General features: G+C 40.3%; 1 protein-coding gene across 3 annotated transcripts; it reads left to right on the forward strand.

Annotated features, from left to right (window-relative positions):
* Positions 1–350: 350 nt before the first annotated feature.
* kif2a (kinesin family member 2A) lies at positions 351–19,268 on the forward strand. 3 transcript variants are annotated; one of them, XM_044370184.1, is made up of 22 exons: positions 351–566; positions 7,000–7,094; positions 8,775–8,897; positions 10,077–10,131; positions 10,699–10,815; positions 11,013–11,057; positions 12,450–12,550; positions 12,701–12,796; positions 12,891–12,945; positions 13,074–13,236; positions 13,428–13,518; positions 13,640–13,703; positions 13,848–13,939; positions 14,031–14,173; positions 14,317–14,521; positions 14,748–14,858; positions 14,956–15,023; positions 15,321–15,446; positions 16,443–16,590; positions 17,632–17,733; positions 18,046–18,181; positions 18,284–19,268. In XM_044370184.1, the coding sequence occupies exons 1-22, from the start codon at positions 506–508 to the stop codon at positions 18,367–18,369; spliced, it is 2,283 nt and encodes a 760-aa protein (XP_044226119.1). In that variant the 5' UTR covers positions 351–505; the 3' UTR covers positions 18,370–19,268. The 3 variants fall into 3 exon arrangements, with proteins under 3 accessions (XP_044226119.1, XP_044226111.1, XP_044226115.1); XM_044370176.1 differs by lacking the exon at positions 11,013–11,057 and having other exon boundaries at positions 352–566; XM_044370180.1 differs by lacking the exons at positions 11,013–11,057; positions 15,321–15,446 and having other exon boundaries at positions 353–566.
* Positions 19,269–19,434: the final 166 nt, after the last annotated feature.

Raw genomic sequence — 19,434 nt, forward strand, 5'->3', positions numbered from 1 at the left:
AACATCATTAAGTTTTTTCAAAAATGATTAAATGCAATACATGCTTTTATCATGGTGACATGTTTAAGTCAGTTTTATTTATATACCTCCAAATCACAACAGAAGTTATCATTTAATCTGCATACTGTTACATATAGTGCATGTACATATATGTTTATCTGCACATACTGTTACATACAGTTTATCTACATACATTTATCTTTACATAGTTTATTTACATACATGTTTATTTGCGCATACTGTTACATACAGTTTATCTACATACATGTTTATCTGCACTGAAATACTGAATTAATTTTCTGTAGGTCATATTTAACCAGATCTTATTTTGAAATGCCAGACCGGAAAGGAATTAGCTATTCTTGGTAGCTACGTAATGCTAGCTCACTCTACCGCCTGCATCTTCCTCTCCGAACCAAAGACTGAGCCAACACAAGAAGCTGCATTTTCCCGGCTCATTAGAAGTCTTTAGTCCTGTTTCTGTTAATTGTATAAGTAATGTAGAATGGCGTCGGCTTTTGGGAAGCTTGTCGTCGGTACTTACGTGGAGATAAAGCGCAGTGATGGTAAGTTTCACCCTGCCTATTCTTTTCTCGTCGCACTGTGTAAGTTGTTTGGGGATCTTTGTTGCTGCGGTGCTGTTGAACACAGCAACCGTTGTTCCTGTCTGCAGAGCGTAACGTTAGCTGCAGGAAAACGTTAATATTAGCTGTCAGGGCGGAGTGCCTCAACATGGCCAAAGCCTTTTGAATGAGCCTTTACCTTTTGTTAGCTGGGCTTCTATGCGAATAAAAGACACATTTGTCGACAATGTTAGTTAATTCATAACGTTTGATAACTGCAAGCGCCTTCTTCAATTTGGTATCTAATGTAACTAACGTTAGCCAAAACACCAACGTCAGTGCAACGGTAAACGTTACCTAAATGATTTTATACTAACGTTAACCAATAATTTGTAACATAACATTAGCTTAGCTGGCTAAATTGCTAAGCAAGCTAACGTTAGTTCGATAGAGAGCAACATTAGCTGGAGATTAGCTTAACGGCTAACGCTAATGCTGCCGGCTTTTTTTGTATACAGCACCGAGTAGTTTTTGCTTTGGATGTGTTTTGTGCTCTAACCAAGCGTTATATGCAATTCAATTAGCCATTTTTTTTAGCTTAACCTAGATCTTTACAGAGCGAGTTTCACCTAACATTAACCTAACGTTATTTCAGTTGTTATGGAAACCTCTAACTTAATTGCCTTCAAATGAAGAATCTTGTTTTTTTAACAGATGGTAAATTTGACACACTATTGTTTGTTTATAATGGCATAAATAGACGTATCCCAAGATCTTGGTTAACACATTGCTTTTGTGGATAATGGTCTGGATCAGATCATCCTTTGCACCAAGGAAACCTAGCTAATCCTCGATAATATATGCCAATATATAGGAAGACAAACAAACAACCAGTAGTGTATGATATGCTTGTGACAGCTGCGTGCTTTTTACAGAAGTACTGCATATCATTCACTGCCAACAGGAGGAAGCAGGGGTGACAAACACTCACTGGAGCTTCAGCTTTTTTAACAGAGGAGTAGTTAGACAGAGACAGGGAGAGGCGGTTTGTTGTATGACTCTTCTCTATGTGAATGTCAGCTTTATTCTGAGTGTGTAACTGTACAGTTGTACATTGCTTCAGGGCCAGACAGCCAAAGATGAGGGAAAGGTTTGTGTCATTCCTGCTGGCTCTTCCAGGATTAGGCTACACCCAGTGATGTTGTTTTTGAATAAAACCCATAAACACCAAATATCCTTTTGAACAATGAGAAGAAAGCTGGTCGCAAAGGGGTGTGTTTTAACTGTTTGTATTGGTTGTTGATGATAATGTCCTTAATGCCATCATCCATAGGCCATGTGATTATACTGTCCTCAGTACCCATCAGGCCTGGAGTGAGACGTTAAAAGAAACGTGCAGCCCAGAGAGGGAAGTGGTTCTGTCTGTCCTTTTCCCTGCTGGTTAGGTTTGCATCCAGAACAGGGATTGCCCGCTCTCCAGGGGGTTGGTGGCTGGGCTGGTTCAAATTCGAGCCAGATTCAGGCCATTAGCCACCACCCCATCTGTTGCAGCCAGCTCCCTCAATTCTGCCAGGACTCTCTTGTTTCCCCTGTTTTTTTTTTCTCCTTTTCAAAGTCGATCCTGGTGAGAGCTATATCTTACAGACAATAATTTTGCAGTATTCAGCACATGATCTTTAGTCATTGCTCAGTTTATCACCCTAGATTCCCTGTTTGGCATTCATTTTTATGTGAAATATAGATGTGTCTTTTAAAGTAGAGTGATAGATACAGGCCACCCACCAGCTCAGTGATTGTGGACTGCATCATTTTTCTCAATCTGTGACATGTTGACACGCTTTCATTGAAGGTTGCCTTCAGTGAAACTGATGCTTTAAGGGCTTTGTTTGTTCCCCTGGCTTAGCAGAGCTTGAAGCACCCCCTTTTAAGCCCCTTTGGTTACTGGGGAGTGTCAGCGTACCCATTCAGCCAGGTTTTAGTAAAGTAAAGTAAAGTGGGACACAGTGGACAGTGCATTCAGTTACAGAAATCAGCAGATTAGCTGCTCTAAGACAAGCCAGTGTGTGACTTAGCATTTCAGCTCATGGAGGTAGGTTTAGAAATGGAGTGTGATATTATGGCCTAGTGTAGAGGTCCACTGATCTCTGGAGGGAAAATAAATGTTCCTGTATCCAAGATCAGACTGTACAACTGCTCAGAAGTGTGTCTGGGTCTGGTAGGTGAGTGTCTGCGATACGGCAGATGCTTTCTGGTATGGACACCTGAACCCAGCTTAAGGCTTTGTACTAGTGTTGAAGCAAGTAGTTGATTAATTTGATCGGCAGAAAAGCGATTAATGATCATTTTGATAATTCATTAAACGTTTAAGTCACTTAACAATTAAAACTGTTGAATATTTGCTGTTTTTAGCCTCTCAAAAGTGATGATTTCCAGATTTTCTGTTTCATATTCTTGCAAATTAAATACTTTTGGGTTTCTTGACAGTTGCACAGACAAAATAAGTCATTTCAGGTTATCACATTGGGCATTGGTAACTTGTAAGGAGCATTTGTCATAGTTTTAAAAATGATTGAGTTTAATCAATAACAGGATATAATCTTCAGTTTCAGCCCTGTCTCACTATAATACCCTACCTTCTCTGGATGTGGAGGGAATGAGTTGTTCTTACAGTAAAAAACGCTGTCTTGGTGATGGTATGGAGCTTGCTTTTGTGTCCAAAATCTCCAGGCCTCTGGATACAACAGGTTAGACGGGCCCCCTACATACCCATTGTTGTGTATGGTGTTACTGTGGCTGGATGTTCCTTCCACAGGTTATACTGTCTGGACTATGGATACCCGTACATTTCTACAAGCAGTGACCTTCCTTAGAATCTCTTTTCATGGGAAATTATTTTCTGTTGCATTGTGAGGAAGTCATCTATTGAACTCCAATATTCTTGCCACATATTCTGTTTGTTTTTGGTTGAACAAGATGTCTACCTCTCCTGGCAGCCACAAGGATTATCCGGGTCATTATGTCGAGACACACTTTTTAATGTCGACAATAGAGATGAAGTGCTGTTAACAGACAGTAAGGATGCCGCTGTGTGAGGTTGATACAACAAAACATCTTGCTAAGCCAGCAGAGTTGGCAGGACTTCTTCTAACATTTATTTGTGTCAAGCTGCTTCACTGTTGTAATTTGATTTCTCAGTCCTCTTCTGTGATTCCCACTGGGAGGAGCAAAACTAAAGTTTGTCTACTTTAAGTGTGAAAGTGCTTTATATGGTATATTTTGATAAATTTGAGAATTACTGGATGTAGTTTGATGTAACCAATTTTTCCACATAAGTGGTTTTGGAGGAAGTTGTTGCTCTGCAGTTACTTAGCAGCATGTTGAGTAGAGTCTGATGTGTATGAACCCACAGGAAGGCTGTGGTTTCAAATTTACCTCTAACATGAGCCAAGCAGTCAGTCACGTTTACTTTTTTTCCACTTTCTTTTTTTTTTTATTACTAGCAGAAAGTTGTCAGCAGAAAGCAGCAGTGATTTGATGATCCTTGCCTGACCCCCTGTTGCCTCCGTGCCTCACTGTAATCCTCTGAGTATTGCAGTCACTATTGCAGCACGCCATGCTCTCAACACTCCTTAAGTAGAGGTGTGGCATCAAGCATCACATGCCTGTTCCAGCCACCCTTACTGTTGCCAAGGTTTTTCTGTAACCCCCCTTCTTACAGTTCAGCATTGGGTTATTTGCACTTGTATTCATGTCTGGCTGTTTCCAGAGTGCAGATGTCAGCACTGTAGTTGCTGAAGGACACTAATGAAAGTTGCACATGCATAATAGGTGATGAAATAAAGGAAACACCTGAGTAAATAAGTAGATGTTTCCTCATGGGGTCACTGAAAAGTTTGATTATGACAGTCATGTGACCCATACGTTGTGGCCCTTTATATCACCAGGTATCCAACACCTATAAGAGATTTGGACAGGAGTGATAGACAGTGTTCTCCTCCACCATCATCAAAACATGAAATGAGGGAATGTCTTTTGGAAGAATGACGTTCCTCCTTTGAGTAGAGTTACAGAGACTTTGGGAATTAATGCCAAGGTGCATTGAAACAGTTCTCATGGCTTATGGAGGCTCGTGTTATTTGGTGTTGATTGTACATGGAGAATAATTTTTGTTATTCCACTCTCATAAGGCCTTAGTAATGTGACATGTGGTCGTGTAGATATGTTACTTTGAATCTGAAAACTGCTGACATGAGAACAGGCTTGAGCTCAGGCTCAACCAGTAAAGTAGAGCCATATGAGGATAAGTGTCATTTCTAATAGAGGGATGGAGGATAAGGCTGAGTGGTACGGTTGACATTATTATTGTCTTTTTTATGGAAGCGGTCTGTCACAATAAGGTTGTGCTCTATTACACTAGTAAATTAATCATGTAACAGTATTGTCTAATCATTTTGACATGACATGACAGAAAGACATGCACGATACTCTACCATCAACAAAGGTGGCTGCTCTTCATCTAGTGTTAATTCATTTTTGTTACAGTGAAATAAATGTTTGTATATTCAATCAGTTTATTTATTAAATATAGAGCATTTCATTTTTAATAAATGGGAGATTTGTACATTATGGAGCTGGATGTCTTCAGAGTGTACAAATGTTTTCTTTCCAACTCTTCCTGTTTTAAGACATAAGATTTCCCTTTTCTGTATCTTGCCAATGTAAAACCATTGTGTGTTAGATCAGTGAAACGTTCAGCAGCAACACTAAAAGCATCTTTGCTCACTAGTTCCCAGTGTGTCTCTGAATAATGGATACAGGAACATGTCGTTTTCCTGGATTGTGCTGGGAGTTTACAGCATACAGTCATATCCAGATAGACAAAGATGGGGGGGCTGAGCAGGCTCTTTACAGCTGGTATTATTACGCTGCACACACAGAGATGGAGAGAAGCATTACAGGCTAGCAGCAGCAGCAGCTGTGCGTGTCTCTATTATCAGTGATTCTCTCCAATGGGTGATTATCAAACCTTTTGGTCAGAGCTCAGCTTACTAAGATTAGCCTAAGGCTTTTGCCTTGCTCTTAAATTTACATCCAAAGGAACCAATTGCCTCATGATATTTTAGATGTTGATGTCAAATTAAAATGCTCTTTTGGTTTAGTTTTGGTTTAGTAGGACATTGTTCAACACTGCTGTGTACAGAGCTGTTCTCAGCTTTTCCAGTCTTTCAGGCTGGATGTTAAGGTGGATATCATTATGACAATATTAATACTGATATTTTACAATATTGATATATATTAAACTGTTGTTCAAAGCAATGAAATTTGTTCCAGTGTTTGAATCACATAAGACCTAGTTCTTCATATGCTTTAAACAAAAACTTCAGTAATTAATTTTGTAATTCTTTAATTACAGCTTGCACAGAATCCTTCATTTGGATAATTAAATTTGTAGAATGATAATAGATGGTCTGGAGCTGCAACAATTATTCATTTAACAGAAAATTAACCTAATTTGTTAATTGTTTTGAGTCATTTTTAAAGAAAACATGTCTACATTCTCTGGGTCCAGCTTCTTAAATGTGAATCTTTTCTGTTTCTTTAGTCCTTTATGATAGTAAACTGAATATCCTTGGGTTGTGGACTGTTGGTCGGGACAAAACAATACATTTTAGTTTACATTTTAGTCTTTGGGGAACACTTATTAACATTTTTCACAATTTTCTGACATTTCATAGACCAAACAACTAATCAGTTAATCGCGAAAATAATTGACAGATTAATCAATTATAACGATTGTTAGTTGCAGTGCTAATAAGGTCATATCACCAGTGCAATGATTCAGCCAAAAGTTGATAAAGGATGACACTGAATCACCGCCCAGCCCTATTGGTGTGAATTTTGTCCTCCACGAAATTTGTTTAGATAAATTAAAGCTCAAGCTAAAAAGTAAGATAACGCTACACAAGCCCTCAATACGAACACAGCAAATCAGAGCGTCCTGACAAAACATTAAATATAATTTACTACATTCTTAAAAACATAACCCTTGTGAGGTTTTTCAACCTTGCTGCACCTCCAAATAAAAAGCGGCTCTAATTTAACACGACTAGCTGTAGATCTGATCAGGCTTGCAGGTGGTAATTTGGCCTTTTGTCATTCACCCTACTAATATGTGAATCTGTGTCAGTGAAAAAAGGGGGAACAAAAAAACATTTGTATCGAAATATATGTTATTATTGTAAAACATGAGAGGGTGGATAGCACAGGGTTTTTACCACGCCACTAATTAACAATTAAAATATACTGTATTTGGTAAAGTTGACTATCCTGGCAGCCAGTTCTTAGGATAAAAGTTTGTGCCTTCGATGCACTACCTTCCCTCTTTATAGCCTTCCCATCTGATGTTTGTCTTTCCCGGTTTGTGGCACTTTCACAGGACGCATACATCAGGCGATGGTGACCTCACTGAATGAGGACAACGAGAGCGTCACAGTGGAGTGGATAGAAAATGGAGACACAAAAGGGAAAGAGGTAAACCACCATTTATTACCACTCAAGGAACCAGCAGCATGTCCTTTTATTGCCCAAAGCAATGAATAATGCATCCAATGACATTAAGAGCTATGATGATTACACAACCAGCCTGTATGTGCTACAGTCCCACCAGACATCACTCTCTGAACACTGATGTGCATGAGCTAACGCAGCCTGTACTCATATGTCCCACACTGTGTATACTCTGCAGTATATCCCAGTACAGCAATGTAACCTCATGGTAATCTTTTTATTTTATACTTATCATATATTTTCTATATATAGAGATGCTAATGTAGGTTCAAGGTACTTTCTCCCTCTCAGTCTCTCTGGTTAACTGACAGGATTAAAGAGGGACAGAGTGAAAAGAGAGATCATTACCATTACACTAACGTATGTCGTAGTTTTAGCAATAGCTGTAAGCTCAGGTTACTGCTGGCTAACTTCAGATATTGCTAATATACAGTATTTACAGTACATATGACCACACTGTAATGCTCATTTTTACCCTTTTTAAGATTCTAAGACTCAACCCATGTGGTGTTGACAGTGAGCTGGTGAAAAAAAATTGTAGTTTCCTTTTTCAGAAAACAGCATTTGTGGTCATGTATTCCACTTGTAATTCATAGTTGAAAAAGTATCCACAGAAACTCACCAAATCACTTTGGCAGCATAATCCACATCTCTGCTGTCCATCTGTGTACTCGGTATGCTCCAAAAACTCAGTTAAGCCCTTAGATCAGGGGTTTTAAACAAATTTGGATGTATTGACCAACAAGCAAGTAATGACTGGCCTGAGACAAATACTTAAGCCAAGATTCAGTGTAGTCAGCAACACTTACACAGTTGGATGACAACTTTGAAAATACAAAATCTTAATTAATTAATAATTTTAAGTTGAACAAATAAATGCATTTAGTCAAGATAAAGAATCAGGACTTTAAAGCAAGATAGCGAGTTATGAATTAATACTTTGCATTTGTTTGTTGCTCACTGACAAGCATACACATTCATGGGATACCCATGTGATGGAAGCATAACTTTTAATTTTTGGGCTTTGTGGGTATTGGGTCATTCAAGATGCAAGACTTTTTTCTTCTTCTTTTTTTTTTTAAATATTCAACATTAAAGTCACAGATCGTGATTCAAGTTGTGATTCATGTCCAAATGATTCAAGTCCACACCTCTGCTACAGTCTGTCTCTGCTCTTTAGCTGATAGGGCAACTTATTCAAATTAACTAATTAAAACTGAGATATGCGCTTTGTTATATAAATGACACGTAGTGCCTATAAAAGTGTTAAACCACCCATTTCCATGTTTTACACATTGAATCTGTGGATGTATTTAGGTTTCTTTGGCACTCATCAGCAGAAAAAGGCTGTTTAATGTCAACATGAAAACAAATCACGACTTAACACATATAAAGCACACACCTTCACAGGTTACTACTAAACCTCTGATCCATCTTCAAACCTTTGTCTAAAAGCCATTTTTTCATTCTGAAATCTTCAGTTAGGTAGCGCAGGTTTTAAAGGACTGATCGAAAGCCTTTTTGTAACGAATGTCTGTTTGTGTATGAAACATGTTGTATGATCACATTGTTTAATGACAAACATTGGTTGATTGGCATGTCATCAGTTGACTTTGGTGATAATACTCCTTTATTTCTGGACAGATTGATTTGGAGAGTATATTTGCACTTAACCCAGATGTGGCCCCAGATGAGGAGATTGCCCCTAGTCCAGAGACTCCACCCCCACCTACCCCCACATGTGTGAAGGTCAACAAAATTGCTAAGGTGAGTACTAGTATGTTACCTTATCTGGAAACATCTGTAACAAATCAGTTTTATATTGTTTAAAAGAAAACACAGCTTCTTTCTTTTTCTTTTGATTCTCTCCTCTGTTTTACATCCTTCGTTCACATCATAGCTACAGTGTATCTAAAGTGTTCAGTCCAGTTTGTATAGTTGCTGTATATGGCTGCAGTTTGCTGGACCTTGCTGGAAATGTAGGCCCTGGATCCCCCGAACTAACCAATTAATTGGTCTGTTAAGTACACTGTGTATACTGGACAGTAGATTAGGGGTGTTTTTATATTGTCACATTCAACAAATAAAACATTTGAAATGAAAACTGCACATAAATTGAAAATTAGATGATTTTGCTTAAGATTTATTACCTTGTGCAGCTGGATTTGCAACATCACAAGATCACGCGAGAATCCATCTCGCCAGGCTTCAAGCTATGACGATTCTCGCGTGATCTCACGAATCCAGCTGCCTCGCAAGGTAAGACAGTAATAGACGGTGATAGACAGATGGTTCATCCAATCACCTGCCAGGTATTTTTTTGAAAGTGCCTTCCCTTGTCCAAACAGTTTCCAAGGACGACTTCTCATATGGTTCTGTGTAACAAACCATCTCTGGCATTAGGTCATTTTATTTTATAATGTGAAATTTAAACTACTATCCAGAAGTTGTGTTCTGCATCAGAGTATAATGTTGCAGTCTATTTTGCACACCTGCACCTGCTACTCTAATAGTCTGCTGTAATTTTGTTCTCTTAGTATTTTGTAATTGTAGTATTTTTTTTGAATGTATTGTATAGCTCTAAAGCAGTCCTCACAAATAAATGTCGAGGTGTTACAGCCTTTTGTGTTTTGGACAAAGTGTACTCACATTTGTTTTTTAAAAGAAAAGGTGTCACTACACCAGCACAAAGCTGTGCATTTGGCAGTGTCATCACAAACACTGGTGTTAACAAAGAGGCCTCTGTAATCAGCACTAATCTGATTCTCAGGCTTTGTCTATTTCTGTATCTCTACATAACCAAGGAAGTAACTAAGGAAAACAGAAGGGTTTGAAAACTGAATGAAAGGGGGAAAAAAAAGTTTCTTTGTCAAGTCTTGAGGAGACATGAAATATATGCCCTCTTATCCTACAATATCTTACTGTAGCTTTTGTTTCTCCTTGCAGAACCGTCGGACGATAGCACCTACTAAGAATGACACTCCGTCCAGGGATAATAGAGGTTTGTTTCATACAATGCTTGGGGAATTTTGCAAATATCCTACCATAATCTATGACTATTAAATCTTAAAATTGAATTTAAATTAACAAAACAACTTTTATCATGGTAGAGGAATTATTTGTGTTGGGATATCGAATATCTGTGGTATTGATGGCAGATAAAAAAAGCAATGGTCAATTTATTGACCATTTTACACATTTTAAACCTTTTGTGTCACAATGTTTTATGATTAGTTGACTTTTTAAATGTATACAGAAAACTGTTATATAAAAGATGTAAATAAAAATAAACCTAGAACTCTAATTTTTGATCATTTTGGGTAAAAGTCATCCATAGTCAAACAGACTTTTATTTGAAGCAGCTAAGTTCAGTTAAGTTTTGCTGTTACTATAACCTCTGTTCCCTGAAGGAGAGGAATGAGGTAAAACGTGTATAATATAGGATATCAGGCCATGCGGGGGCGTGACATCTCAGCTTCATTTTTAACGGCAAGCTCAAAAGTCTTGTGTTGACGGCATCTGAATCAGGAAGTCTCTCTCTTAATCTTTGTGGGTTTTGTCTTTCCAGTGATTCCGACCCGGGCCAGACCCCCACAGCCTCAACAACCAGAGCCAGCACCACCACCTCCATCCCAGCAGCCCGCACAGCCCACCCAAGCTCAGACACAACAGCAACTGCAGAATGGTAACGTGATCAAAACTATAATGTATTTTTAATTAACCAAAGCTGTGATCTAATTATCTTTCTCAAATGAACAGTGAAAAATGCCAACACTTTTTAACATGTAGAGTATTTTTGATATCTAGATTTAGCAGTAAAGAGAACCTATTATCTTAACTTTTGAATATCTAATGTTTTTGTTGACCACATGTTTATCGCAGAATCCTCACATCAACCGATATCCAGAAAGGAGTTTGGACAGCTTTGTATGTATCACCTGCATGTTTCCCCTGTCCTCAACGCTTTTTGGTGATTCTAATAGAGTCCCCAATAGAATCTGAGAGTCCTCTAGTCTTACAAGATGTTTGTACACCTAAAATGTCTGCCAGATACGATTCAGTGCTGTGGTGTCACTGCTGTGTTGGTGAAGTAGCACAGATGCAATCCATCCAGCAGACAGGCTTTCTGGGTATTAGATGGGGGGCGGGTGGGGGGGGAGCGTTTGTGCTGCTGTTTGACTGCGCTGTCTTTTCCCCGTCTGATTTCTGCTGAGTCACACACAAGCACACACGTGGAAAAGCCTGTGGCACTGTGCGTTACTCCTCTAGGCCCACACAGCAACAATAACCTTTTTCTTTACCCTCCATTCCTTGGAAGTGCTCACTGTCATTTGGTGAGCTGAAAGGAGAGGGAGGGAGAAGCTTTGTTTCCCCTCTTCGCCCCTCAGCTCCCCCACCGACAGCCTTTGAGGCTGAGTAACCCACAAGTAGTGACGGTGCTGCATTCCTCTTACTGCCTTGTCCTAGTGCTAACCCAGCTCATCGTCTCCTCCCAGATTAGAGCAGATTATTAATCCATCTGCTCTGATAGTCTGGGTTCTCAGGGACTGGAGCCAGCAGGAGGCCAGGACTGTATTACAGGGCTTCGGCCAGGCTTTGCAGTGGGAAGCTGGGGCTATAGCAGCGAGCCAGGGCTAATCACATAACATCTGGTTTTTATAAACTGCAAGGAATCAGAAGTGGCCATTACTCGCATATTTGCTAACTTGTGTTCTTTATTGCAGTTACTAATTATTTGTGATTGACCTGAAACAACACTAATCTGTGGGTGTGCTGTGCTGGGAGATTTGGAATAACCTTGTGTTTGATTGCTGAACTATTTTCTAACCATACTTGATTTGAAACCATCACTCATTTTTGTTTGCAGTAGTATGAGGCTCATATCTAAGTTGTCAGTGATGGGTTTTAGCAGTCTCCAAGTCCAGTTGTGATTTAGGATGCAGATAGAAAGGATAATTGAGGAGAGCAGGTTTTGAACACACTGTAAAGGCCTTTTGTTTTTTTTACGTGGAGAGAGCAGCTAGTGTTATACTGGAGGCACTGTGTGCCAGCCACTGCACCCTGCTCTGTGCTTAAGAACTATCACTGTTCTGCTTTGTTGGAAATAGCCCAAGGTCTCCCATAGAGTTCTGTTTGAACAAAGGGAAAAGAAAGACTCACTGAGAGAAAGATACTGCTCGAACCAAGCGAGAAGACTGAGGAAGTAGCAGAAACAGATTGAAAGAAGGATGGAGAGAGGAAGAGCTCTCTATACAAAGGAACGCTGTTGGCATACCCTGTGAAAGGTAATAGTTATCGTATCTCTTGTCTTAATGGCAGCGAGGAGGAAGTCGAACTGTGTGAAGGAGGTGGAGAAACTGCAGGAGAAAAGAGAGCGGCGTCGGCTTCAGCAACAGGAGCTCAGGGAGAAGAGAGCTCAGGTACATACATTTATTTTCCTTTCTCCTTCTTAAGTAACAAAATATATTTATTGAATGATGATTGCAACTTAAGCTTAGTGATGTTGAGATGTTAAATTAAAAGATGAGGAAATAATTCTTCTATCTTTGTTTCTCCTGGTCTTCCATCAGGAGGTGGATACAACCATCCCTAACTATGAGATCATGTACATGATTAGAGATTTCCGAGCCAGCCTAGACTACCGGCCCCTGACCACAGCAGATGTGGTGAGTAGAAACTGCAGCCTCTCCTTCTATCCTGATTGTTAGATATTGATCTTCAACAACAATATAATAAAATGTTCCCCGTTGCACTGTCCAGATCGAAGAGCACAGAATATGTGTTTGTGTGAGGAAACGTCCACTCAACAAGAAAGGTAAGATCCTCTTATCAGAAACAATGCGGGATCCTTGTGACCAATCATCATACGTCTGTGCAGTATTACGTGTTAATGTTCATGCTCGGCCTGCGCAATTTAAAAGTCTCGTCTCTGCTGTGTTCCAGAGTTGACCGTGAAGGATTTAGATGTGATCACCATCCCCAGTAAAGACGTGGTGATGGTTCATGAACCTAAACAGAAAGTGGACCTGACCCGCTACCTGGAGAACCAGACCTTCCGCTTTGACTACGCCTTTGACGACAGCACTACCAACGAGATGGTTTACAGGTCGGTTTGGTCAACAGCTGCTTGTTGGTTCATTGAAGTTGCATCTTAGTAGTGAGTACAACGAGGGTTATGAATTGTTTATAGAATGGAAATACTGACTTTCATGGTTTGTTTTTCTAAAGCTTACAGGTTTATATCGTGCATTTGTAGCTGAAGTAATCAATCGATATGTGCTCTGCCTCATCTTGAAGGTTTACTGCCAGACCTCTAGTGGAGACCATTTTTGAGAGAGGCATGGCCACCTGCTTCGCTTACGGCCAGACAGGCAGTGGAAAAACACACGTGAGTGACATGCAATGAAAAAACCCACATCACGTACCTGACAACCTGCTATATTTTTTTACCCTTGCATACAATTTGAAAATATCTCCTAAGCGACGTTGTATTGTGTTCTGTGTTTTAGACTATGGGTGGAGATTTTTCTGGGAAGAACCAAGATTGTTCTAAAGGAATTTATGCATTAGCTGGTAAGTCATTGAGTTATGTTATCTGTGCTAATTTATTGTATTCTAGTGAATGAAGATGTTGAATGAAATCTGTTTGGTTCCTTATTTTAAATGGGTTCGTTTGCTCGGGTGAGGTTTTTAGATGTTTCATCTCTTTTCATGCAGCTCGGGATGTATTTCTCATGTTGAAGAAACCCAATTACAAGAAGTTAGATCTACAAGTGTACGCAACCTTCTTTGAAATCTACAGTGGGAAGGCAAGTGATATGTAGTCATTTGTTTTGTTTTTTGCTTTTTTTTCCCTAAATAAAACACTAACCAGTACCCACTGTGTGTATGTACTGTTAGGTGTTTGACCTGCTGAATCGTAAAGCTAAGTTGAGGGTGCTGGAGGACGGGAAGCAGCAAGTGCAGGTTGTGGGGCTTCAGGAGAAGGAGGTCAAGTGCACAGAGGATGTCTTGAAACTCATAGAAGTGGGCAACAGCTGCAGGTGGGACAACAGAAACTTTGTCAGCGTAGTTGTTGTCTGTGGTGCAATTCCAAGGGTTGAGTTCATTTCTTTGCTCAGTACATGATACGATCATGGTCTTCCATCACATGTTCACAGTATGTCTCCTTTTTTGTGACTCCCAGAACATCAGGGCAGACATCCGCCAACGCCCACTCATCTCGCAGCCACGCCGTTTTCCAGATCATTCTTCGGAGGAAGGGGAAGATGCACGGCAAGTTCTCCCTCATCGACCTCGCAGGGAATGAGAGAGGGGCCGATACATCAAGTGCCGACCGCCAGACTCGACTAGAGGGAGCTGAGATCAACAAAAGCCTGCTGGCGCTCAAGGTGTGTGGGCGGAGACGTAAAGTGGCAGTAATGGCAGGAGCTTTGTTTTAGTGCTAATTATGCCACTTTAGCTGCCACTTGAGTTCAGCTTATTTGTTTGTGAACACACAAAGTGTTATTTTAAATTGTTATGTGACAGCGATGTATATGTATCACTACTATGTTACACCCTAATAGTGCCATATAGGTACCATATGATGTGTTTCTCCCTCCCTTCTTGTTTCAGGAGTGTATCAGGGCTCTCGGCCGTAACAAGCCCCACACTCCATTCAGAGCCAGTAAGCTCACCCAGGTCCTGCGAGACTCCTTCATTGGAGAAAATTCACGCACATGCATGGTAAGTCCATTGCCTTAATATAACTACCTGTGTCCACGTTTTCATACGTCTTCCTTAGACAACGTTAATCTGAATGTTCTTCTCTTTGTCTGGACAGATTGCAACAATCTCTCCTGGTATGACATCCTGCGAGAACACCCTCAACACACTACGCTACGCCAACAGGTGCAAATATATTGATCTGCTACAGTGCATTACGGGCACAGGAACAGAAATCATGCACTGTTTTGAAATTATACCACCTTCATAGCTCCTAATTCTACAATAATCCCCAGTGGCCTTTGTATAGATTGAAATTGTCTTAGTTGTACCAATATTTGAAGTGTAAACATTGTGAATATGTCTGCCTACTCTCTGTAGTTCTGTCTGACTCTCTTGTATGTCCTCTCTCCTTTCTTTTTCCTGCCTTTTCCCTCTTCTCTCCCGTCCTCTGCTCCTCTGTGCGCTGGTGCCGCTGTGTAGAGTGAAGGAGTTTGGGATTAGTCCGTCGGACATCCCCTTCTCTCAGGGCGGTCAGGGGAGTCGCCCCGAGCACTCGCCCACCAATACCTTTGAGTTTGATGACTTTGCTGCTACCTCTCCCAGCAGGTCAAGCACTCCCCAAAGCACAACCACTGCACGCATACACAAACACACAAAACACACACATACTGTGCATGCGCTCCCTGCAGGTATTTTATGACATTATAAAATGATCCTCATTTATGAGCTCATTTTAGCAGCTTCCGTTCACTTCATCAGCTGGTCACCTCCACTATCTTCTTATCCTTCCTCTGTTTCATCTGCATGAAGTGACACTTTTCATTCTCCTCACCTGCTGTGACTTGTGCTTCCACGTGGCTGTTTTCTTTTCACTGACTCCTGAAGAACACACACACACACACACATCCGTCTGTCCGTGTGGGTGTGTCTTTTGTTTGCGCTGAGTGACACCATCAAGTGGTGAAGCCTGGATGAAGCTGAGCAGCTGGATGACAGGGTCAACTGTGAAACCCGGGTGTGATTAGTCAGAATTAACGCACAGTAGTTCACGACTTGACTCAGTAAAGTGTCAGCTGCTGTTTGGTGCCAATAATAACAGTAAGACATCCGTGAAGCTGTTCAGTAATTGCATCCAGGATGAGCTTTTGTTTGAGCCAACTCTCAGCAGATAATCTTTCTCACATAGTGATAATTAATTAGCGCTGGACCTGCAGGTCGAGAACAGGGCAGTAATATCTCAGCAGCTCATTAAACCTCATTAAACACAATCGCTAACCATCCGGATTCTTGTGTGTGACATTTATTGTATTACATTATATTATACAGGAGAACCTGACAAGTCAACTTTAACTACGTGAACAGATGAGCCATTCGTTTGTAGTGAAAAGGACTCTGCATGCTCGTTATGAGAACAAACTGACTTCTACAAAACAAAAGCCATCTCTCCCCATGCATGATGTCACTGCTGTCACGATGCTACCACCCTGTGCAAATTGTGACCCCACAGTTAACTTCCCGCCCCCGATCAAACAGCAGCCATGTTCAGGATGGGTGTGTGCTGTGAATCGGTCCTGATCAGCTCCGTGTCTCTTACGTCCGCAGGGTGAAGGAGCTGACGGTGGACCCCAACCAGGTGATGGAGGGGGGTCGACCCAACATCCATACTGTAAACCAGCTGGATCTTTTGGACGAAGAGTGGCTGAGCATCTCGCCACAGAGAGACGACCTCAAACTGCTCTGTGAGCAGAATGTAAGTATGCAGAGTTTGTTCTTTTACATTACATATTTATTGAATATCAAGATGGAAAAGTACAATTAAAAAAGTTATATTTTTCCTGTTAACTCAACCCAGGTATCCAGCTGACAGATGCATGTAACTCAAACCTACACACACACACACACACACATATTACCCTGCAAGTGACAAACCAAGGAGTTTATATATGAAAATTACATGCAATTACATAATACATAGAATAAAAGAGAAAGTAATGTTCACTAAAAAAAAAAAAGAACAAATACATAAAACATTCATAATAAATATTGAGGGAGAGAAAAAAATAATATTATGGCTGGCAGAGGGCTGGAATACCTTGTTTGTTTTTGTTAGAGGGTTTGGCTCAATGGGACATTGTAAGATTTCAGATGAAGTCAGAAAGACTGATGTCTAAAATTCAGCTTCAGCATGACCAGAACAAATGAAGAAGAGGTCACTTCAAGGTTAATTCTAGCTAATTTTGTTTAGGAAAAATGAATACAACATACAACTTTGAACTGCACGAGTTCACATATAGAAGAGGAGTATGGGCGAAGTCCAAACGGTCATCTGAAAAACTTTTTACTTCTAAAACTCTGTTAGGAGTGGGCAATATGGATAAAATCCTCTGTCACATTATTGATAAGCAGTACATTGTCTGTTTTTGGCTAACCAATAAAATAAATACCTGATCTGTTCATTCAAGGTGCCACAGACGTTATTTGAAAATTCTAAAAACATTTGAAAATTATTTGAATAAAGTGTCATGTTGTAGCACGTAGTAAGTATTCCAACAGCTTATAGTCGAGGAACTTAATCATTGTAACAGAGAAGCAGATTTCAAAAGACCTGAGAGATGCTGTTGCTTGTAAGAATTCTGAAATGTGGTTATAATCTCTAAATAAACGATAACGTCACTGGAATCCAGATCTCAGCAGTGATGTCATAAAATGCGTCATGTGTAGTTTTGTGCTGCTGGGAATGCTAGGTGAGCTTCTCAGTGTCCCTTGTTGACTCTGTAAATACGTTTCCCAGGAGGAGGAAGTGTCTCCCCAGCTGTTCACCTTCCACGAGGCCGTGTCTCAGTTAGTGGAGATGGAGGAGCAGGTCCTGGAGGACCACCGTGCTGTTTTCCAGGTCAGAAGAAAACCCCAAAACGACTCTTTAAATACTAAAGCCTGTTGTACACGTATATGAAGACAGATGCACGCCATTTGTTATTTGTAGGATCTTTTGTTATTTCTGTACATCGATGAAGGTAAACAAATACGGACGTGTCTAAACATAGCAAATGTTAAATAAAAGCAATAATGTGTTATGATAACGAGGGAGCTGTATTTTCTGTTTTCTCTAGAGGTCATTCTTTAGTCCCGCTGGTAGGATTTCATCTCAGGCTATAAAAAAACAAATCTAAATATACACTCGTCTGTGTTTTTTTTCTCTGAGCAGGAGTCTATCAGGTGGCTGGAGGATGAAAAGGTGCTGCTAGAGATGACAGAGGAGGTGGACTATGACGTTGAATCGTACGCTACTCAGCTGGAGCAGATCCTAGACCAGAAGATAGACATCCTCACCGAGCTCCGAGGTATGACTGAAGCACACAGGCTAATAAATCCTGCTCCAGCTAACAGGAATCACTCTTTTATAATGACTTCTCCTTCTGTCTTTTTTTTTTTTTTTTTAACAGATAAAGTGAAGTCATTCCGCTCCACACTCCAGGAGGAGGAGCAAGCCAGTAAGCAGATCAATCCCAAGAGGCCACGTGCTCTTTAGAGACTGACAGCTGAAGCGGTTTAAGTGGCACATACAGAAACATAACCACTAGATGTTCGGCACAACTCGGGCTGTCACTAGCAGCTGTGAAAACATGAATAAAAGGACTGACATACCAACAGGCTCAAGGAATTGCATTTGTTATGATCCCACTCCTAACAAAACTGGCTCTTCTCTCACTATGGTCTTGTTAGAAAACTTTGGAAGGAAAATAGTTGTATTTCCTTCCTTTTTTAGTAGTTTTTTTTTTTTTTTTTTTTTTCTTCCATGGAGAATGTTTAGTTCCCCCAACTTGGTTCTTCTTAAATTATTTTCTTTTATACTTGTTTGTACTTTCTTTGATCAGAATATTTTTGATCTGGTTTCAGAAGAGATCCTCACTGAACATGTTTTAAAAAGTTTACCACATAAAACCAGTTGTCTGATTCCTGGTTGCTCTGGCTGACATGTCTGCATGTGCACTCTGGTAGCGTATGTACACCACTGTCCTCAGTTTTCAATGCTTTTAGGTCCTCACTGTATAGTCATATCTCATTATAAGCGATCTCTTCTCTGTTTTTCTTCCTTCTCAGAGCTTTTACCAGTTTGGAAGAAGCCACTCTGCGCTTCTTCCTTTGTGTTTGGTTTCTTTCCTTGTGTTCCTGAAAGGTTTTTACATGTAGTTTGCTTCGGTTTGTGCCATGTCATTCTATGTGGCGACTGACTTAATAACTCTTACTTAATGTAAAACATGTTTTCCACCCCTGTTTAACACTTTGGTATAAAAATGAAACTAGAAAAAAACAGCTATTAATAAATGTATAGTGAAAACCACTGACCTACTATTGGTTATGTTGCTCAGTGTTTGCACCGGATGTAATGCTGGATGAAGTAATAAAGATTCATGTGTTTCATTTGAATGTTTGAGTTCATTCAAATAGGCCTCAAGGGCTCAACCAGGCTTCGTTCCAACCGCCACACACTGTCCCCTGTTTGCATATGTGTGGCGGATGGAGTGTGTTATATCATTCAGAGCCATCTTTAATCAGTGTTGAGTGACTACATTATAAAACCGTCTGACAGTGA

Source organism: Thunnus albacares, chromosome 2 (genome assembly GCF_914725855.1).
Source record: "Thunnus albacares chromosome 2, fThuAlb1.1, whole genome shotgun sequence".
NCBI lineage: Eukaryota > Metazoa > Chordata > Actinopteri > Scombriformes > Scombridae > Thunnus > Thunnus albacares.

What these genes read in the sequence shown, in the direction of transcription:
- kif2a (XM_044370184.1), top strand. Translation starts at nt 506, where the DNA reads ATGGCGTCGGCTTTTGGGAAGCTTGTCGTCGGTACTTACGTGGAGATA. An exon ending in GGAGATAAAGCGCAGTGATG is followed by an intron (nt 567 to 6,999) that starts GTAAGTTTCACC and finishes GCACTTTCACAG; the next exon opens with GACGCATACATCAGGCGATG. An exon ending in AACTGCTCTGTGAGCAGAAT is followed by an intron (nt 16,591 to 17,631) that starts GTAAGTATGCAG and finishes TACGTTTCCCAG; the next exon opens with GAGGAGGAAGTGTCTCCCCA.